The following is a 14,609-nucleotide window of genomic DNA, read 5'->3' as shown; positions in this document are numbered from 1 at the left end:
CACCTAACATTTCATGGATGATTCAGTAATTCAAAAAAGCGATTTCAACCACACCCAAAGAGAGCTTATTGGTATGAACCCTTATTTCAATATCATACTTTGTTTTGAGTGACACTAAAGCCTTCTATGCATCACTTCCAGCAGCAATTGTATGGATGCTTCTAAATGTCAGGCATGTACAGTAAAGTAATTATATAGTACTCTAGAAATCACTGATGCCATCTTTCTACTGGACTGTAAGTGCATAAGCATGAAAACACAAGTACAGCAACCTTTATGGAAAATGTTTATTTCTGTGCAAGGAGCCCAGTTTTTTAAATACTGTATGAAACACTGCAGTCTCAATGATAATGTCTAAATACCATGACGAAGACGCTTGAGAATAGCACACTAGCATTATTATAGTATGCCAATCTCGCAAAATGTAAAAAGACAATTTCTTGTTTCTTAGAGATAGGCATTCTATTGTGAACGTCCTGTAGTGTTGCTCAGACTGCACCCTGGGGTGCTCCACCAATCGAATAAGTGTAACGTAAAAGTCAATAAATGATTGAAGAACATTATTTCCTTGCAAACTTAATTAAATGCATACCCTGTGCTTCTTATTCCACCTGCTGTAATAAAAACAAACCTTGTGCAGTCTAAAGCCAATTTAAAGTGAGTTACATATGTGAGTTTCATATAACATTTAATATTACGTTTACTTATCTCTTCACAGCTATCCCTAGGCCCACGACCCCTCTTTCTGTGAACTGCATTGGACCACCTCCAAGGCCTTCCTCAAGACCAAAGCTTTCTGCTGGAAAACTCAGTGGGATCAATGAAATAGTAGGCATTTTACTTTACTTTACTTTATTTCATTTATTTAGATGGCAGCGACTAAGGTTCTCATGTCACAGGTTAAGTTGATTTCTACAAATACGCTAACAACTTTGAATTTGCACAACATTTTCTAAAGTTAACACGTTTCAAGTACAGTCGTTCCTGGAAGGTTTCACGTGGATTTCTCAAGTGTCGAAAAAAGTTTATTGGCGATTGTGGGCAAGAGGTACCGGTTGCATTGTAATTCCCTTAGGAACATTTTGGTGAAGGTTTTGGGCAATAGCCATGAATATGGAATATTCTGATGGTAAATCCAAACCTTTTTTGAGGCTAAAAAATGGATAAGCGTTGTGTATGGTAACATCAAGGTTAAAAAATGAATAAGTGTTAAGTCTGCTGATATTTAGGAACATCAAAATTCTAAATCACACTTAAGACATTTTTAATCCATCCTACGTTTTTTGGGGGGGTTGTGTGATCATCATGGGAAAATCAACGCCTGAGCCATGAGAGTGCTGGGTGGAGGCACCTCTGACTTAAGTAGAGTAGTAGCATTCACCAGAGGGCTGAAAATTCATTTTCTCCTTGAAGAATAACTATAAAATGTTTCCACAGGGGCGACAAAGCACTATGTATATTTTCCATATCCTGACATACTCCAAACTTTGACACTAAACATACAAGTTTCTGTTTTAGTATGTAAGGTTTATAATATTGCATACTAGAACTGTGTGCATGCCATAGAATTAGTTTGTTGGATGTCTTATATCTTTGGACCTGTTTGGCAAATTTGAATGACATTTTTCCAAAAGTACGTGTTTTTAAATATGTCTTTATTATGGGTAATATAAAACATCAGTGGCTTCCAAATATTAATTATTAATGTAAAATAAAGTATTAATTTATGTTTGAGCTTTAAAAGTTTAATGATGTTTGGTAGTGGAAGTTATAGTGGTTTGTAACAAAAGTTGATTTTCCCCTTGAATATGCCTAAGCATTTTTGGGGGGAAATTAGAAAGAAAGGAAAAAATCATTGCCTCCTCTCATTCTCTAAAAGTGGGAATTTAGGTACAGAGTGGCCGTGACTAATGCTTAGTAGGTAATGCTGTCTGGTAATCTAGATTTGCAACACAGATCACCTCGAAGGTCACTTGCCGATATTTTAAAAAGCAGAACCTCATATATTAGAATAGGTAGTCCTTGAGTGCTTTTTTAAGACAAGGCTTTAGGGAGGGGTATGCATGATAGAGGTCAGAGAGTTTCAAAAGCTGGGCCATAGAAGGAGGAAGCTCTATTACCTTCAGAGGGGAACTTAGTGCAACAAATGTCCAGTAGACTATTTGTTTTATTTGTTTTCTTTTGTGATCCTATATAGGTAGGTGGGTATGAATATCCTGCTTAAGCTAAACCATTTGTAGTTTCAACAGTACATTGTAAAGTGTATGCCAGTTCACTTGCATCCAGTGAGGAGATTTCCTGGCTCCTGTGATGTGGTTTGGTTTCGCAAGCCCAACATTTGAGTAGACAGTTGCATTTTAAATATTTTGCTGTCTGATTATCCTCAGAAGGCAGGAAGACCAGCATAGCACACTACTACTCCTCCTGCATTCTGCACATAAGCAGACTGCAATAGGTAATAAATACAAGGCATTACATTGCAGGTAACATTTGAATACTTTTATATTTATAGATATAGGTACCCATAGTTATTAATATTTACAGACCTGTAATGTAATATCTGCTGCAGTTTAGTGAATGAGATGAGTATATATGCAAATAAGGCTGAAAACCTTAAAGCAGAGCAGCTTAATCTTGGACTTGTAGAATACAATCGAACTGGACACTTGTAGAATACCATATCCCAGAAAGACACACATCAACAAAGTGAACTTTTGTGCTGCTTTTAAAAAGACAGAATCTACCTTAAACCTACCACTGAGCTTTGAACAACCCAAATTGAACTTGTACATGGAGATCCAACCTGAGAGGTGGGCTACGGGCTCTGTATTGCCATTAATTGAAGTACTATTTGACACAATGTGGGCAAAACTCAGATAGCCTAAGTTTCAGTGCGTTCGATTTACTATTTTAACTTTTTGTAATTAGTTTAAATAATCATTACAAAAAGTGGTACAATTCAAACTGACTTATGGCCAGATACTCCCATGCTCTGTAGGAGACGGTTACAATGGTTGTATCCAGTATCCCTATGCAGATGCTCAACCTTTTTTTACAAATCTACTAAAAGATCAGCCAATCAAATAATGTCAGCTGGGCATAAACACGTGAATGTTGGTGCCTAATCAATTAGATTGGGTGTTTCATGAGGCACACATAGACCTTTCCAGAATCCTGCTGTCAAAACTACTCATTGTGCCCTTTATTGGTTGATGGCATAAAACTGACCATTCTTTAGAGAATTTGAAGTGGAGTATAGCTTCTCTGCATGTTATGTGATTTGTCTACCCCAATAATAGGTTTTTCTTGAAACACAGAAAGTTCTGATGTAAATGGGCAAGGCAGATGGAAATTCAGGCTGAGTCTGACAGCAGCAGACTTCTTCCTCCTCCCATACACATATCAAAGGTGTCTCAACTCTCAGGTCGGTGGAGCAAGTGATGGCCTACTACTAAAAGTGGGAGAATATCATTTGAGAGTGCTGGACGCATCGAATCATGACATGAGGCTACTCCTTCTCATTTTAGAAAAGACCACCATCCACTCTGAAACAAAAAAACATAAATTCTTTAAATGATGCAGCACTTCAGAAAGTGTCTATTGCCTGTTAGAGAGGGATAGAGTTGTTACTCAAGCTGTTTTCAAGTTTCCAAAGGAGTGGGGGAAGTCATACAAATAATACTAGACCTTTGGCCTTTTAATACATTCCCTAAGATAGAAAGATTCAAGGTGGTAAACCTGCAGCAAATTCTCCAAGGTTTGCATTTGAGAGACTGGCTACATTCTAGATCTACAAACAAGTACTTTCATATTTCTATTGGTCTCTAGTGCATGAAGCGTTTCAGACTTGTAGTAAGTGGGCATCATTTCTAGTTTCCTTTCATACTATTTGGACTGTCTTCTGCACTCAGCATTCTCAGATAAGATGATAGTGGTTGTTGTAGCCCATCTACATTTTCAGTTTGTTCATGCTTCCTATTATCTGGATGACCAACCTCTAAAGACTGCCTCAGCCAAACTGATGATGCAGCTGTTAGTAACACACTATCAACACCCTTTTGCACAATCTAAGCTTTTCTGTCCATGGAGCCATTCTGCCTTGACACCATTCTAGAGGTTGCAATCCATTCTATTGCATTTCACTGCAGATCATTCACCGACTCATGCTTTCCGCTGTCGTCCAGCCTGCTGTAAATTACCAGTGTGCATGCTTCCACCGTACCTTTTTTGTGCTGCCTCTTTTCCAAAAAGTTCTGTTCTTTTACTTTCCTTCTTTTTTGAAGAAGAGCAGAAGGCACAGCAGAAAAAGAAGAGTGGTTCATACTTAATAATTTATAAAGCGCGCGATCACCGAAGTATCTTGCCGCAGGCGGTGCTCTCAGCTGTATTTGGTTGAAGAGGAAGTCACAACCCGAAGTTTTTCTTTTGTCCGGCATTAGTGGTCTTCGTTGTGTGTTTGTGTGTGTTTTAAAAAAAGAATTGAGGTGTCCTCCATATCCCTGATTCTTTTTTTTTGTAGTTATGCCATCCTCATGCTCCTGCTTCTCATCTTTCTCTTCATTCCGTCCATCCTTCCATGTAGTCTGGAAAAGCTTTTCCTAGCAGTAGTTAGTTATTTTGCGCCACCAGATGGAACCATGTTGGTCCAGCCACGACTCCACATGCCAGACATGACTTCTGAGGCGCATCAAAGGCAAAAATGTATTCTTGTTTACAACATACAAAGTTTCTTCTGAAGTTTTCAGGCCCTACTACAAATGCCTCAAGCTGATGTCTTTATTGAGTCCACATAACATTGGCATGTGATGTCTTGGATCCAACTATGATGCTGCAGTCTGTGATTAGTATTTCCTGGTACATCTAAAAATCTGTCGGGGAGCATTTCTGGCTAAGGCCTGGAGGGTACAGGTACATCTTGTATGAGGGAACAACCTCCCAAAAGATATTCCCACAAAAGCACAAACAGCACCATAGGAAGGAGGAACTCTCTTCTGCCTCGAGAAAATGGCCCATTCTCAAGGAGTTTGAGTCACAATGTCATTCTCAAACACTTGGCTGTTCCTCGGAATAGATTCCAAATTTGCAGAAACTTTAGCTGAAATTTCTAGCTCCACACTGGTCGAGGCTTTGTGTCAGGCCATGTTTGACATCTTTAAGACAGCTCTATGCACTCCGGGACACTCGTATACAATGCATTGTTTCCTTTGAGTTTAGAGATTACTGAGGCTCCAAACCAGAGATCTCGCAACTCCATGCCACTAGTGCCCAAAAAGAACTTGCTGACTGCAGCGCCATCCCGTGCAGCCTGCACTGTCCACAATGTCACCCTGTCACTGTGTTCGAAGCCATTTCTGATGCTGCCTCAAAATCGGCTGAAATTATCTGGGTGGTGCAAGAAAAGGTTGCAACTTACCTTGAGGAACAGTCCTCTCCTAGGGCCCTAACTGGAGATTCATAGGCTGATAGTCTGCACCCTACTTTTATCTCTGGTGCTGTTCTTGACTTACAGAATGCCAGTGGCATAGATAGATACCTCTTCAGAGGCTGTGATATAGGAAGTATGCTCTTTTGCCACAATGGTGTGTAAAGCTGCAGAGACTCTGGATTTCACTTTACTCTCATGAGCTACCTAGTCTAACTTTTTCATAGAAATCCTGCAATCTACCTCTCAATTGAAGAGCAATTGCTACTATTCAAGAATGCCCTACTGGATCCTGTCTTCAATACTTAGCACAATCCGTTCAGGACTTGGCTTCACCTTTGAGGCAATTTCATCAGCAGTACAAAAAGTTAAAAGATTACTCATGAGCTCAGCAGGCCTGAAAGAGTCAGCCCTTTTAGTTGATCAGACACATCAATAAGTGTACCACTCTTTTGAGGTCAGGATGGATTAGAAAGTCACCATCACCTGGAGCAACAGCAGATCTAGTCTCTTCTGTCCTGTGCCTGATTTGCTTCCTCAAAACCTGTCTGACTTCCCACCACTTGCACCATCATCTTCCAGGAAGAAGTGTCCCCCACTTGTCCACTAGTTGGAACGGTATCACGACCACTGCATACTTAGTCATGTGCTCAGCGATGCTTACAATGCCAACACTGCTGCCAACCAAAGAGCTACCTTTGGTGCTTCCTTCAGAGACTTCAAAGTCAGCTTATATTATCTGAGTGGTATAATAGAAATGAAATACATGTGTAGGTGATAAGCTTTTAGCACAGCGCCTCGCTAGGGCCCAGAAACTTACCAGGCAGGATTTTTTGGGTCTGACTCCAATGTACTTTTCATTCGTGATTGACTTTGGAGAGCATGATAGCTAGGAGAATGATAATCTCCTCCACTATTGCAAAACTAATTCTGATCTTTACATGGACTTACAAATCACAAGTGGTTTGGACACTTCTCCAGAAAGGGGTATTGTTCACTTTGGCAGTGTGAAAAGCAGCAGAAGCAATGGAGCCAAACCCTGCTATCTGCATCTGCCCCTTCTGCCTCAAATTCTCTTGACTCCCTTACTTCTTACAATACCAGCTTCTTTTGGAAGAAAGACCTCAATTTTTCCACCAGAAGGGGAGATGAATACAACAGATCACCACATTATACAGCTAATCTGTGACTGCTTCTCTTTATGTACTCCCCTCTGGACTTGCAACCATCCACCATTTTGGAGGCAGTGGTCCTGCGGAGCCCTGCTAGACATGCAAGAAAGGGCAACGTATTCCAATTCCTTTTCCGATTGGTCCCCAAAAGAATGGAGAGCTAAGAGCCATTCTCAACTTTTGTCTCTTGAACCTATTCATTTGGCAGAACACATTCAAGATAATGTCCCTAAGCCAGCTTCTGCTGGCCCTCCCACAATAAAGGGAATGGCTGGCATCCCTGAACCTCAAGCATGCTTATTCTCCTCTAAAAGTCCTTTCCGTCAGCAGATGCTTCTTGAGGATAACCATGGAGTCCAAGGACTATTTGTTCCTCTGTTCTGTTCTACTGATGATCGCACCACCTTTTCCCAAAAGTGCTGGGGGTCGTATAGCTTTGCTGCAGAGATCAGGAGTCCATGTATTACCATACCTGGATGACTGGCTGGTGGAGGCGCACACTATGACCATTCATCATGACCAGGACTGTATGATCAACCCCCAGAAGGCTCATCATATTCAGAGGCTGATCATCAGAGGGGTGGTATTGGACATGAATAGAGTTTTCCTGCTCTTCAGAGAATTGTGAATATATTCCGGATATGATTTTAATGTTTCTGACGCTACACTCACTCGATCATGTGCTTCCTCTGGATTCTGTACACCAAATATTGAATGAAATTCCTTTTGTATCTATTACCTGAGAAAAGCTCTGGCGTCAACACGAGTGGAGTCTTTCATCTTGAGTGCCGATCTTCAAATCAGTCCTTCCTGATCTGCACCAGTGGATGCATCTCCCCAAGGTGTTGGTTGTTTCTCTCTTCAGCCCTCACATGTGCAGGCTGCTTTGTGACTGCTCCATCTAGCAGGGCCTTTAGTCCACAAAAGGAAAACTCCTGCAGATAAATGTGGGGGAACTGCAGGTGGTCTGTTTTTCCCTGAAGGCCTTTCTCCCTTCCACTTTCATCAACACCACCAATGTCCTTTATATAAACAGACAGGGCAGAGTGCAGTTGTTGACCCTTTGTTGGGAGGTGATTTGACTGTGGCAATGGGATTACTATGGGCACTTTCACATGGCATGCTCCGTCAATTTGAGAGCGTTTGCTCTGAGTCACCTCTCATTAGAGGGCCATGATTGGGAACTTCACCCTGAAATGACAGACAAGAGCCCTAGAGAAGATGCTGGACGATTTAGCACAATTCATCCTGATCATCCAAATGGGGTGAGGAAGGTTTGCTATGGCGATCTGTTAGCACTCGACATTCATGCCCCTCTTCTTCTTCTGCAAAAGCAGACCTGCTCTCACAGCAGGGTGATCAGGTCCTCTACCTAGTCCCACATGCTGTGGCTGGACGAGTGGAGATGAGCATTGTCAGCTAAAGTCATTTTGCTTTTGCTTACTATTTGAAATTGAGAATGTCATATTTGGTTCTAGAAAATATGTACTAAAATTATTTATGCTGGTTACTGGTACAAGTTTGATAAGTGCTGAGAGTTGAAACGTGAACATATTTCTTTCAGGCCTTTCTGATGTTCTGCACATTATACTGTCTCTTGTCCAGCAGGTCCTCCTAACATTGGTCACAGAGCCAGAATACCCTTGCGGGTGATAGTGCCTTTTGCAAAAAGTAAAAGGATGTTTGACTACTCTGTCAGTGTTCATGTGTCTCCCTGACTAGCCTTCTACTAATAGTGCGTTTTCTGAACAGTTTACTTTATTTGTTTTCTTCCATATTCATTGTTCATCAGTGGGATTTAAATCTTGTGTTGCTTTTTCACATGGCACTCCCGTTCGAGCGGATGCCCAGTTTCCCAGTTTAATTTCTCACTCTGAAGACTGTCTTCAGGGTGGTAATGGTTTCACCACATAGACAATTAACTTTAACCCTTTTGTTTCAACCACCATTTATTCATGGTTCCTTTTCATTTTCCTACCGAAAGTGGTATCTAATTTTCAAATGGTTTAGTCCATCATTCTTTTATTTTCCTTCCCTCCTGCTTATTCCTCCAAAGATGAGTTTCAGCTTCATAGACTCCGGTATGCAGTTTCATATTACATTGACTGACTGCTCTGGACAAGACAGAGTAGATGATTAGTTCTTCAAGGCATTCGCTGGAGCCAAGGAAGAAAAGGTGGTGACAAATGCTCTATTTTGACGTAGGTTATCCTCTTTATTAAAATCTTCTATGCCTTGGTCAAGAAAGCCCATAAGTAGGGTATTTCTGCCCTCTTCACTAGGGCCGTGACTGGTTCCATTGCTCTTAACAGATGCCTCTCGATAGCTGAAATCTCTTGGGTGGTTGTTTGGTTATTACGGCCTCACAGACCAGGCTTGCTGTGGCAAATGTTTTGCTAGGCCTATGATGCACAATTTCCTTGGTTAACCAGCACTATTCTCTTCTGCCTCAAGGAGAATATTGCTTTCGGACTGTTGGAATGGGAATGTCCCGTGCTTGGTATACAACGGCGTGTCCCTTCACTGAGTGCCAAACAGCATGCATATCTGTTATCTTGACTTTTATTTTGGCCCTGGCCTCAGGCTAATCCTACAGAGGCCTCTGACTATGTGATGGTCTGAGCCTGTCTTGAAACCTGCAGGGCTGAACCAGGCATACCCTCATTGTGGGCAGTGGACTACTGTCCCTGACCTGGTTATATCGCATAAGGTGTTGAAGGCAACATACTATGTATTTTGTTTTATTTTTTAGACAAGATCTGTAGCGTGACCAGACCTTTTTGTCTGTCCCTCAGTGAGACATTTTGGCACAAATGTGTAAAGTTCTATTATGTATATGGCCATAAACAGAGGCTGGCATCCCATTTGTGTGTACATGTGTAGTGCGTGTAATCTATAGACCAGTTACATGTATTAGTAAGCTCTAGTAATGGAGACCAGTAAGATCCATTTTGGAGGCCTCTTACCTGGTATAGCACAAGATGGAGCATGTAGAAGCTGTCTGGCAGCTGCATCTGTCAAAGGGCAGTGCCCCTTGGTATAGTTAATCTGATAGAGACTCTGGCTGCAGATTCATTACCTTAGAATTATCCCCAGGCATCAGGCTGGATCCGGCAATATTTTTGTGAGCAGTACCAATGCACGCCGATAGGTGGCATCGTTCAGCTCCGCGTGGCTGCGTCATCATTGTCTGTGCCGAAAGTGACATGCACAATGCCTATATAAGGGCCAACCCAACGCACTGATGTCAGTTCTTTACTTTCTGCCCTAGTTAGCACAGATCCAGAGAGAACTAACCCGTCATTTTTTGACTGACCTTTTTTGACTATTTGTCAAAGTCACTTTGAGATTCTTCTCCTGGTGTGGCAGAATGTCAGCTAGGAAGGCTGGCTTGAAGCCTTGTGGCGCCTGTCACCGGCAGGTGTCACTGATACACCTGCGCCTTCTGTGTAGCTAATGCCTTGAGAACGACCACAACGTGAAGACCTGCACCGACTGCTGCACCATGCACCCCAAGGCCTGGAGGGAGCAGTCCCTCACGCTTCTTGCCACTCGACATGTGACACCGCAACAGTCTCGATCCTAGTCAAGAGGAAGGTCACGTGATCAGTCACAGAGCCCAAGATTCTCATCGCACTTGAAGTCCTCCTCGGGTAAGTCCCACAGAAATAAGAAAAGTAAGTAGTTGGAGAGGTCTTTGACTTTTCCAATCCATTTTGCCCTGTCAGTCAAAGTTATCCGACGAGACGAAAGAGCGTCATCAGTCAAGTCCTGGCTCCCGGTTGAGCCTTCGCCTGGTCCCGCTCAGCACCACCCCAAGTTTCCGGGAGCCAGAGCAACCCCCGTCCAGCTCCATTCTTCTGTGAGGCCATGCACCTCATATTTGCGTGGGCCTTTCCGTCTGGCACGACTTCGACCCTGCAGGTTTGGGAGGGACCCCACTGGTTCTCCTCTGGCAGTTCAATCATGACTCCAGTTGGACCCCTTGGATCCACGGATGGATCCGACTGGCGCCGGTCGTAGCACCGCGACCTTCCCCAGCGCTAGCCGCGATGCCGACACTCCCGGTACTGTCCCCATTCCCATCCCTGACCAATTCTGAGCCGGCGGGGCGTTGTCCAGCTCTGGGGCCGACTGGAGCCATGCCTTCCAGGCCAGTGCCCGAGCCCTGTTCCTATGAGCTGGGACTCGGGGAGGGGTCGTTGTACCCTGAAGAATACCAGCCCCTGGACCTGAACATGGACCGGTGTGAGGATTTGGTGGATGCCAGCGGGCTGGACACCTCTCCAGATACTGGCATGGTCTCTCCTCTTATGGCTACAAAGGAGGGAACCTCTTTGCTATGGTGGTGAAAAAGCCGGCCGAGGTCCTGGATCTTTGCCACACTCAATGGCAGTCAAGACTAATGTCTTGACAGGTGCTTCAGCCATGAGTTACCCCCCTCAGAACTGCTTACCCCATTTAATGAAGCCCACATGGACGTCCTAGTTGGGACTTGGTCCAAACCCTGCACAGGGGCGATTGCCCGCTGCCACGTTCCACCCTAGGGGACCCCAGTTTCAACACGCAACACACTACCCTGGAGAGCTTGGTGGTCCAAGCTTCTAACCCCCGCAATAAATCCTGGTGCATTCCCTATCACTCCACCAGCTAGGGAATCTGAGAAGCTGGACACCATAGGAAAGAAAATGGTACTGCGAGCCATGAACACCACATGCCTTTTGGGGCGTTACTCGCATTCACTGTGGGATTCAGTTGTGCAGGTGCTGCCCATTGTCCCGGGAGAGGAAAGGGCCCTACTCTCCCAAGCTAATGTAGACTGCAGCGATGCAGCCAAGTTCACGTTTGAGCTCCCCCCCGATCCCCACTCCCAAGCAGCCGCAGCCTCCAGACCCCTATAGTTTGTCCTCCTACCATCATGGGCAACCAGTGGGGGCAGGATATGCCATCATATGCCCCACCCGAGGTCAATAATATCAGACTGCTGGATTATTCAGTTTTTCAGAAGGGGCTGGCTACTCCCTCTCCTTCCTGGCCTCCCCTCAACCCATGCCACCTGCTTGTGACTGACGAAGGACCGTCTCTCCTTACTCGGCCAGGAAGTGACGGCATTGTCGGTCAAGGGATGCCGACGCAAGAAGGTGGTTTTGGTTGTTATTACCGCTACTTTCTGGTGCCCAAGAAGACCGGAGGCCTTCGTCCTATACTAGACCAGCGCCCCCTTGATTTCTTCCTCATAAAGTAATATTTCAAAATGCTCATGCTCACTCAAGTACCATCTGCCCTGGACCCAGGAAACTGGATGGTAGCTCTGGACTTGCAGGACGCATACTTCCACATTCACTTCCTGCCTGCCTACAGACATTACCTAAGGTTCACGGTAGGCCACAAGCACTTTTAGTTCGCAGTGCTCCCTTTTGCCTTACCTGCACTCCTCGAGTTTTCACCAAAGTGATGGCCGTGGTTGCAGCTTATCTGCGGAGATCAGGGGTGCCAGTCTTTCCCTATCTTCACAACTGGATGTTGAAGGCGTCTCTCACCTCTAGAGTACGACAGACCTGCACTCACTGAGGTTCACTATCAGCATGCCAAAGTCACACCTGACTCCTTCTCAGACGCTCCCTTTCATCTGAGTTGTTCTGGACATGGTGCCATTTCAGGCATATCCTCCTTGCCGGCGAGTCCAGTATATTCAGGCTGTCATGCCAATGCTTCAACCTTTAGCATGGATTTTGGTGAGACTGACTCTGAGGCTGCTGGGCCCCATGGCCTCCTGCGTCCAGCTTGTGACCCATGCCGGCCGGCATATGAAGGCTCTGTAGTGGGAACTGAAGTTCCTAAGGGCGCAGCATAAGGGGAATCTCTCCAACATGGTCCAGATCTCAGAGGGAACCGCAAAAGATCATGAACCACGATTGCATCAGCAGCAGACCCCTCTTCCTTCCCTAACCAGATCTGACAGTGGTGACAGGTGCATCCCTCCTAAGATGAAACAGCCATCCTGGAGAGGTGGAGATCAGAGGCCTCTGGTCTCTGGTGGACTCCGGACTCCACATCAATCTTCTGGACCTCTGGGTGATCCAGCTAGCATTAAAAGCCTTTCTACCCCCCATCAAGGGAAGGCTAGTGCAGGTGTTCACGGACAACACCAGTGCCATGTGGTACTGCTACACACGGACAACACCAGTGCCATGTGGTACTGCTACAAACAGGCATGGGTGGGGTTGTGGACCCTTTGTTAAGGGGCTCTGCATCTCTGGAACATCAGGGCATATCCATGGTGGTTAAATATCTGTCGGACTCTCTAAACACCAGGGTGGACAAACCCCATAGATGCCTATCGGATCATGAATGGCGTCTCCATCTGGAGGTGGTGCAAGGTCTCATTCAGCAGTGGGGATAACCTTGGTTAGATCTGTTTGCCCCTGCTAAGAACGCACAATTTCAGCAGTTCTGCGCGCTTGAGTTTCCAAGGTGGCTCATACTCGGAGACGCTTTTCATCTTATGTGGAGTGCCGACCTCCTGGATGCCTTTCTGCCATTACCACTCTTGCCCAGAGTTCTCATGAAGATCGGGAACGTCCGGGCAAAAGTCATCCTTGTGGCTCTAGACTGTGCTTGGAGAGTTTGGTATCCCAAGCTGTTGAGCATGACCATTGGTCCTCCAGTCAGGCTGCCTCTTTGGGAGAATCTTCAGCTACAGGTGAGGGTTCACCACTTGAACCTGCGAATGCTTCGCCTTCGTGTGTGGAGCTTGAGCAGCAGCAGTTGACAGCTTTCGACCTTCCGCCCAAAATCTGAACCATTATCTTGGCAGCTAGGTATCCCTCCACCAAGACTGTATACTCCTGCCGTTGGAACAAGTATGTTGCATGTGTTGCAGAGAAACAGGTTGACCCTCTTTCTGCTCCCCTCTCTCAAGTTCTTCTCTTTCCTCTTGTCCAGCAGGGCTCTGCTTTGGACATGTTAAAGGGCTACCTTTCTGCCATCTCTACCTTTCTGTGGTTGCCATATCAGCTCCATCCCTCTTCAATTACCCTATTGTAAATAGGTTCTTGAAAGGTTTGCAACACCTGTTTCCACCTTTGCCCTTCATCATGCCTCAGTGGGACCTTAATCTGGTCCTAACTTTTTCTTTGCGTCATTGCACAACATGCTCTCAGGCTCCTTACCATCAAGACGGCCTTTCTGGTAGCCAGACAATCTGTCTGTAGGGTCAGTGAACGTCAGGCTCTGTCATGGTCGCGGAAGCCAAAGAAAAAAAGTGGATCACGGTGAAAGAAGCGGATTTTTTGGTCAATGAAAGGCCCAGGATCCCTGCGTTTTACATTGTCCCAAAAATCCACAAGGCACAGAGGCCACCTCCTGGACGTCCCATAGTATCGGGCATCCAATCGGTCCTTGAACCGCTATCCCAATATGCAGATTTCTTTTTGAGGGAATGTGTAATTACCCAACCCTCCTATGTTCAGGACACTACATCAGTTTTAAAAATCCTGAATGACACTGTGTTTGACCCCCAACATCAACTGTTGGTTACAATTGACATCGAATCGTTATACACCAGCATCCCCCAGGAAGCAACGCTGGTGGCAGCAGCACATGCCCTGGGGGCATGCGAATGGTTTTACGATGTCCCCCAAACCTTTGTCCTCCAATGCATTGAATTGGCCTTAACAAAAAAATGTTTTGCTTATAAGGACCAGCTTTATTTACAAGTGTCCGGTACATCGATGGGGGCTACATTTGCCCCCAGCTTGGCTTGTATTTACGTGGGCCAATTCGAGACCAACTATATTTCTCATTGCACTAATCCCTTCCAGAGGAACATTGCCCTCTGGAAGAGATACATCGATGATGTGCTTTGTATATGGACCGGCTCGGCTGCAGATCTGGACAGGTTTCTTCAGTGGCTTAATGGCCTCGATGAGTGCCTAAGATTTACCTGGACGATTAGCAATACCACAGCAACATATCTGGATCTCGACATCACTGCAGTGAACCGTAAGTTGGTC

General features: G+C 45.0%; 1 protein-coding gene across 3 annotated transcripts in view; it reads left to right on the top strand.

The window, feature by feature from the left end:
* Window positions 1–14,609, top strand: part of FCHO2 (FCH and mu domain containing endocytic adaptor 2) — a 1,031,922-nt gene that overhangs the window by 783,166 nt on the left and 234,147 nt on the right. For all 3 annotated transcript variants that reach the window (XM_085632343.1, XM_085632342.1, XM_085632344.1), the window contains one exon: window positions 719–828. In XM_085632343.1, the coding sequence (XP_085488469.1) occupies window positions 719–828 (110 nt within the window). The remainder of the gene's footprint in view (window positions 1–718; window positions 829–14,609) is intronic.

This window comes from Triturus cristatus, chromosome 2_1, assembly GCF_964204655.1.
Source record: "Triturus cristatus chromosome 2_1, aTriCri1.1, whole genome shotgun sequence".
NCBI lineage: Eukaryota > Metazoa > Chordata > Amphibia > Caudata > Salamandridae > Triturus > Triturus cristatus.
This window is presented reverse-complemented; position numbering and strand designations above follow the sequence as displayed.